The 7,295-nt window shown below is 52.4% G+C and overlaps 1 protein-coding gene across 2 annotated transcripts in view; it reads left to right on the top strand.

The window, feature by feature from the left end:
* Positions 1–760: 760 nt before the first annotated feature.
* The window catches only part of Scyl1 (SCY1-like 1 (S. cerevisiae)), a 21,514-nt gene continuing 14,979 nt past the window's right edge, over positions 761–7,295 (top strand). The window contains exons 1-5 of one of the 2 annotated variants that reach the window (XM_013020917.1): positions 761–935; positions 1,280–1,420; positions 1,588–1,937; positions 2,556–2,646; positions 2,739–2,894. In XM_013020917.1, coding sequence (XP_012876371.1) covers positions 825–935; positions 1,280–1,420; positions 1,588–1,937; positions 2,556–2,646; positions 2,739–2,894 — 849 coding nt within the window. In that variant the 5' untranslated portion in view covers positions 761–824. The remainder of the gene's footprint in view (positions 936–1,279; positions 1,421–1,587; positions 1,938–2,555; positions 2,647–2,738; positions 2,895–7,295) is intronic. The other variant, XM_013020918.1, reaches the window with a different exon arrangement.

Genomic DNA, 7,295 nt, shown 5'->3' with positions numbered 1-7,295 from the left:
CTGAGCTCTAGCTGAGATTCCTAAGGTGTGCTGTACAGCCCACACTGTCTGACACTGCCTCTGCATGACCGTCCTGTAGTACTGGTGTGTGCACCGGTACTAGGTCTTGAACTCAGGTCCTAGGGGCTATCCCTTAGTTTTTTTTGCTCAAGGATGGCACTCTCACCACTGGAGCCACAGCTTGGCTTTTTGTGGTTGATTGGAGATGAGAGGCTCACGGATTGCCTCCTCTGGCTGGCTTCGAACCATCATCCTCAGACCTCAGCCTCCTGAGCCAATAGGATTACAGGCGTGAGCCACCGTGCCCAGCTCCACAGTTAACTTAGACAAAGATAGGAAGGATCTGCAGTGTGGCTGTTCTGGGTCATCTGATAGATAGGGGAAGACCCCACGAAGACCCAGGATCTTCCTGAGTTCCCACAGCCAGTGAGGGACTGAATCGGGATTCAACCAGGCCTGCCTACCAGTGGCATTCTCGTCCGTTCCTTCTCAAGCTTTTATCCTTACAAAGAAAGATGGACTCTGCCACGCCCCTTTTATATAAAGACAGTAGTTTAGGTGACCCGCCAGAGCAGTCAGTCTACTGTTGTGTTGATCTACCCCGCCCCAACCCCGCTTTACCCCACCTCAGGCCCCGCCCATCTCCGGCCAGGTCCCGCCCACAACTGAGCAGACCCGCCCATCTCCCAGCGCCAGAGGCCACGCCCCTTCAGGCAGGACCCCGCCCATCTCTCAGCCCCAGAGCCCCGCCCATCCCCGCCCCGGCTCGGGCTGCCGGAGGACCCGGAGCTGAGGCGCCCGAGCCCGCCGCGGCGGCCGGGACGATGTGGTTCTTTGCGCGGGACCCAGTCCGGGACTTCCCGTTCGAGCTCAGCCCGGAGCCCCCCGAGGGCAGCTCACCAGGGCCCTGGGTCCTGCACCGAGGCCGCAAGAAGGTGAGGTTTGGCGCCGCTCCACAGGCCGCGGCCGACCTCGGCCTTGCCTAGTCCGCGTCGCCGGCCCCGCCGCGTCGCGCCTGGCCTGACGTGGCGACCGGGGCTCCGGGGCAACGGGCCGGGGAGGGGGCGGGCACTGCCGACGTGGCGGGAGGAAGGATTGAGGGACCGAAGGGCCGGCAGACCTGGGGTCACGTGGGCCCGGTTATGCTCCTAAGGGCTGACCTGGGAAGAGGCCGGCGGGCAGCCTGTTCCTTCCGCTTGGATGGGGGGCCGGTGAGACCCAGGCCCGGTCGAGAGGACGATCTGATCCCAAGCCCCTCGGCCGCCCTGTCCTCCCCCAGGCCACAGGCAGCCCAGTGTCCATCTTCGTGTATGACGTGAAGCCCGGCTCGGAGGAGCAGACCCAGGTGGCCAAAGCTGCCTTCAAGCGCCTCAAAACGCTCAGGCACCCCAACATCCTGGCCTACATCGATGGGCTGGAGGTATCTGCTTGCCAGACTGCCCATCTCTCGTCTCTCACCTCCTGCCTCTCAGCCTGTCTCTGTCCATCCATGGATGTCAGCACCCCCATTTGGTTTCTGCTTCACTAGCTCCCTTCCTCCTCCCTGGTGTCCTCATCCCTGCCCTGATACCCCATCTCCTTCCCCAGACAGAAAAGTGCCTCCATGTAGTGACAGAGGCTGTGACCCCCCTGGGAATGTACCTCAAGGCCCGGGTGGAAGCTGGTGGCCTGAAGGAGCAGGAGCTGTCCTGGGGGCTGCACCAGATCTTGAAAGCGCTCAGCTTCCTGGTCAATGACTGCAACCTCATTCACAACAACGTCTGCATGGCTGCCGTGTTCGTGGACCGAGCGGGCGAGTGGAAACTTGGGGGCCTGGACTACATGTACTCAGCCCAAGGCAATGGTGGGGGACCCCCACGCAAGGGAATCCCTGAGCTTGAGCAGTATGATCCCCCAGAACTGGCTGGCAGCAGTGGCAGAGCCGTCAGAGAGAAGTGGTGGGTGTTCGGGAGGTTCCTGCATCTTTGTACCCCTATACTAGCTGGCACTTTCCTGCTGCCCCTTCCTGCCTGGCTGGGGAGGGAACAGGGTTTTAGGAGAGGGGCCTTTTCCCCAGTTCTCACAGCTGTAGGGCAGAGTGGATGCAGGCCTCAGGGTTAGATGGTTCTGAATATTGAAAGCCTTTTGACCAGGGATACATGTTCTTGTTTCTCTGATCCTTAGTTCCTTTTTTTTTTTTGTGGTGGTACTGTGGCTTGAACTCAGGGCCTGGGTGCTGTGCTGTTCCTTAATTTTTTCCCTCAAGACTAGTGCTCTACCTTTTTTGAGTCACAGCTCTATGTCTGGCTTTTGGTGGTTAATTGGAGATAAAGAGTCTCATGGACTTTCCTGCCTGGGCTGGCTTCGAACCACTATTCTCAGATTTCATCTTCCTGAGTAGCATGGATTACAGGCATGAGCCACACCGGTGCCTGGCTCACCCTGTTAAACGGGATGAAGGAAACCAGTTGCTTCGGGTTGACGGGTTAGCTGCAGGCCTGCCGTGTAGCGGCTGCCTGGTTGGAGACTGGCACTTGTAGGTGTGGGTCCCTGAGTAGGTGGGGTTATTGCCACAGGTCAGCAGACATGTGGCGCTTGGGCTGCCTCATCTGGGAAGTCTTCAATGGGCCCTTACCTCGGGCAGCTGCCCTCCGCAACCCTGGGAAGGTAAGCATTCAGCCCCTAATCGCTCCACCACATGCTTTTCCTGCCGTCTTCCTCCCTCCATCTCTTCCCTGATACTGAGCCTTCCCTTACAGATCCCCAAATCCCTGGTACCCCATTACTGTGAGTTGGTAGGAGCCAACCCCAAGGTGCGTCCCAATCCGGCCCGCTTTCTGCAGAATTGCCGGGCACCCAATGGCTTCATGAACAACCGCTTTGTGGAGACCAACCTCTTCCTGGAAGAGATTCAGGTGAGTGCCCCAACTCACTTGGGCTTCGCCCTGCATTCCTTGTCTCTGTGCCCCATCCCACTTTTCAGGGACCCTCTGAAGACAAACAAGAACTGTGCAGTTAGGCCCTTTAGGTACAAACCTGGCTCAGCCCTGTAACAGTGCCAGCTTCATAGGACACCAGAGAGACCAAGAGTTTAAAGCGCATTGCTCAGTTCCCCGCTGTTTGTGGGGATTGGGTCCTGGACTCCTGACAAAACCAAAGCCACAGAGGTTCAGGTTTCTCATATAACATGGCGGAGTATTTGCGTATGACCTACATCCTCCTATGGTCTTTATTTTGTGGTAGGGATCAAAGCAAGAGACCTGTGCTTTTTTTTTTAAAGTCCTGTAGTCTTTAAATGTCTCTGGATGAATTATAAAACCTGTGTAAACAGTAATTAAACTGTATTGTTTAGGAATAATGACATGAAGAATATGTTTGTTTTTTGTCAGTTGTGGGGCTTGAACTCTGGGCCTGGGCACTGTCCCTGCGCTCTTCAGCTCAAGGTGAGCGCTCTACCGCTTGAGCCACAGGACCACTTCTGGTTTTCTGGTGGTTTATTGGAGATAAGAGTCTCACAGACTTTCCTGCCTGGGCTGGCCTTGAACGGCAATCCTCAGATCTCAGCCTCCTGAATAGCTAGGAATACAGGCTTGAGAGACCGGCGCCTGGCTGAAGAATATGTTTATGCATGCTCAGTACAGTTACATTATTTTGTGTGTGTGTCTGTGTGTCTTTGTGTCTGTCGTGGGGCTTGAACTCTGGGCCTGGTGTTGTCCCTGAGCTCTTCAGCTCAAGGTGAGGGCTCTACCGCTTGAGCCACAGCGCCACTCATGGACTTTTCTACCCAGACTGGCTTTGAATGGCGATCCTCCTGAGTAGCTAGGATTGTAGGTATGAGTCACTGGTGCCCAGCTCTTCTGGCGTTTTTATTTTATTTTATTTTTTTGGTCGGTCATGGTGCCTGAACTCTGGGCCTGAGCACTGTCCCTCAGCTATTTAGCTCAAGGCTAAATAGCCTTGAGCGCCATTTCCGGCTTTTTCTGCTTATGTGGTGCTGAAGAATAGAACCCAGGGCCTCATGCATGCAAGGCAAGCACTCTTATCTCTGAGCTACCTTCCCAGCCCATTGCTCTGCAGAGCTGGGCACACAGCAGGTGCTTAGTGTCTGCCCCATCACTCTGGAGCTCCACACAGCATCCTGGCTCTGGTCTTCTAACTGGTCTGAGGCATAGACAGGAGAATCAGACCTGCGCCTGCCCTTAAGTATCTAGGAAGAAGTGAACAGGCTAGATCCCTAAGTTTGGGATTTTTTCCTTTGGGAGAGAGACAGCAGACGTGTCAATGACAAACCTGTGCTCTCTGGGTTAGGATGGAGGGGAAATGGGGTGGGGTGTCCCAGGAAGCACTCTCAGAAAGCTGGGATTTAAGCCAGCGTCTGAAAGTTGGAGCCAGGGGATAATAACAAGGAAGAATGACCAGCACATGGGGAGATGGGGAGGTGGTGCCCCCTGTTACACCTCCGTAAGGGGAGAGTCGCAGCATCTGCGAGCTTCTAGTGATGGGGAACAAAGGAGGGAGTGCTGCCTGCTCACCACTCCCCCCCAGCGTGTGTGGCGAACACAGAGAGGTGGCAGCTAATCGGGATTGGGGCAGAAGAGTGACAGGCACTTCCACAGACCTCCAGGGAACTGAACTGGGGACATCTTGGCTAGAGTCGGGCCAGAGCTAGTGGACAGTGGGGACCCTGAGCGGCATTGAGAAGAAGCTGCTTGGAACTGAGCCTGCTGCCTTCTGGCCAGTGTGGGGGCAGCAGGAAGTTTGTTACATGAAGTTTTCTCATGCCTGGCCTTTCCTTCAGAAGGTGTCCACAGGGAATGGGCTATTTTTGGCTGGCCCCAGTAGGATGTGGGAGGACAGTGTGCAGGGCCTCCCTCCCGGTGTTGAGTGGCACTGCGGGATGGCGCAGCTGGAGCTGCCCGTGTCATCGTGAGTGCGCCTTCGTCTCTCTCCTTGGTCTCTCTTTGGGCCTTGTCTTCCACTCGCCAACTCTGCCTTCCACACTGCGCTGAGCTGCTTGAAGGCAACCCAACTATTTTTCTTTTTCTTTTCTTTTTTTTTTTTTTCCTGTCCATTGTAGGGCTTGAACTCTGGGCCTGGGCGCTGTCCTTCAGCTCTTCAGCTCAAGGCAAGTGCTCTACCACTTGAGCCACAGCACCACTTTCAGTTTTCTGAGTGGTTTATTGGAGATAAGAGTTTTACAGATGTTCCTGCCCAAGCTGGCTTTGAATTGTGAACCTCAGATCTCAGCCTCTTGAGTTGCTAGGATTATAGGCATGAGATAATCCCTCTCTCCCCTTCCAGTATTTGAGTGGTTAATTGGAGATAAGAGTCTCACAGGGACTTTTCTGCCCTAGTTGCCTTCAAACTGCAATCCTCAGATCTCAGCCTCCTAAGTAGCTAGCATTTTAGCATGAACCACTGGGAGCCCAGCCAGCACTTTACCACTTGAGCCACAGCACACTTCTGGCTTTTTCTGTTTATGTGGTACTGAGAAATCAAACTCAGGGCTTCATACATGTTAGACAAGCAGTCTACCACTAAGCCACATTCCCAGCCCCATCCTAATTCTTTCTTTCCTTTTTTTTTTTTTTTTTTGTCTATGATGGGGCTTGAACTCTGGGCCTCGGTGCTGTACGTGAGCTCTTCAGCGAAAGGCTAGCACTCTACCACTTGAGCCACAGCACCACTTCCGATTTCCTGAGTGGTTTATTGGAGATAAGAGTTGAACAGAGTTTCCTGCTTGGGCTGGCTTTGAACAATGATCCTCAGATCTCAGCCTCCTGAGTAGCTAGTATTACAGGTGTGAGCCACCGGTGCTTGGCTCATTCCAACTATTTCTTTCTTTCTTTTTTTTTTTTTGGGTCCAGTCGTGGGGCCTGAACTCTGGGCCTGGGCACTGTCCCTCAGCTCTTCAGCTCAAGGCTAGCGCTCTACCACTTGAGCCACAGTGCCACTTCTGGCTTTTTTTTTTTTTTGCTTATGTGGTGCTGAGGAATCGAATCCAAGGCCTCATGCATGCAAGGCAAACACTCTACCACTGAGCCACCTTCCCAGCCCAGTTGATAACTTTTTCAACAATGTCACCCCTTCCTCTGACTCCCAGTTTTCCCCTCCTATCCCCACCCACAAGTTGCATAATTCATTTTCAGCACAATGTCTAGTGAGTACCACTGCTGCATTTGTTCACCCTCTTTCTATTTTTGGGCCCATATTTGTCCTCCTAAAGACAGATGAATGAACAAACAAGACAAAAGAGAAAGTAATGCCAGGAACTGATGGCTAACACTTGTAATCCTATCTACTCAGGAAGCTGAAATCTGAGGATTGGGGTTTAAAACCTGTCTGGACAGGAAAGTCCATGAGTCTCGTCTCCAATGAGCCATCAGAAAGCTGGAAATGGAGCTGTGGCAAAATAGCTCAAAGGACAGTGCCCAGGCCCTGAGTTTAAGCCCCACAACTGACTAAAGAAAGAGGAAGAAAGGAAGGAAAGAGAGAGCAGCAACAAAGAAAAGATCTGGAGTTCATAGTTCATTTTTTTACATATTGTATATTGAATCCAGTGACTGCATTTGTTCACCCTTCATATTCCTTTACCAACCCCTCCCAATAAAAAAAACCACAAAGACAGCAACAAAGCAAAAACACCAATAACAAAAACATGTTTCCATTTCCTGGAATTGTTTGGGTAAATGGTACTTTAGCTATTCGGAGGAGTTAGGCTTTGGGGTCTCTCCCCTCAGTGTGTCGTCTTTTTCAACTTTTTCTTCCCCCTTTAATTACTGGGAATGAACTCAGGAACTCACTTGCCAGAATTCTGGACTTGTGCTCTTAGCTTTTTCAGTCGAGGGTGAAAGCATAGATAGCTTTCTACCACATGAGACACATCTTCACTTCTAGATTTTTGCTGGATAATAGGACATAAGAGGCTCAGATTTGTCTGGGCTAGCATGGAACCCAGATCCTCAGAATTAGGATTATAGGCACCAACCATCAACATCCAGCTTTCCATTTTTTTTTTATTAATCCATTAACTTCAATGTGAATTTGAGTTTTTTATAGGGTTTTTTGTTTGTTTGTATATAGGGCTTGAACTCTGGGCCTGGGTGCTGTCCCCCAGCTCTTCAGCTCAAAGCTCTAGCACTTTGAGCCACAACACGACTTCTGGTTTTCTAGTGGTTAATTGGAGATAAGACCCCAGGCTGGCTTTGAATCACAATCTTCAGATCTCACCCTCCCGAGTAGCTAGGATTACAGGTGTTTGCCACTGGCGCCCTGCTTGGACTGGGGCTTTGAATAGCAGTAGTGTATCTCATTTT

This window comes from Dipodomys ordii, unplaced genomic scaffold (genome assembly GCF_000151885.1).
Source record: "Dipodomys ordii isolate 6190 unplaced genomic scaffold, Dord_2.0 Scaffold54, whole genome shotgun sequence".
Classification (NCBI taxonomy): domain Eukaryota; kingdom Metazoa; phylum Chordata; class Mammalia; order Rodentia; family Heteromyidae; genus Dipodomys; species Dipodomys ordii.
Note: the sequence above shows the minus strand (reverse complement) of the source record. Positions and strands in the feature narration are given on the sequence as shown.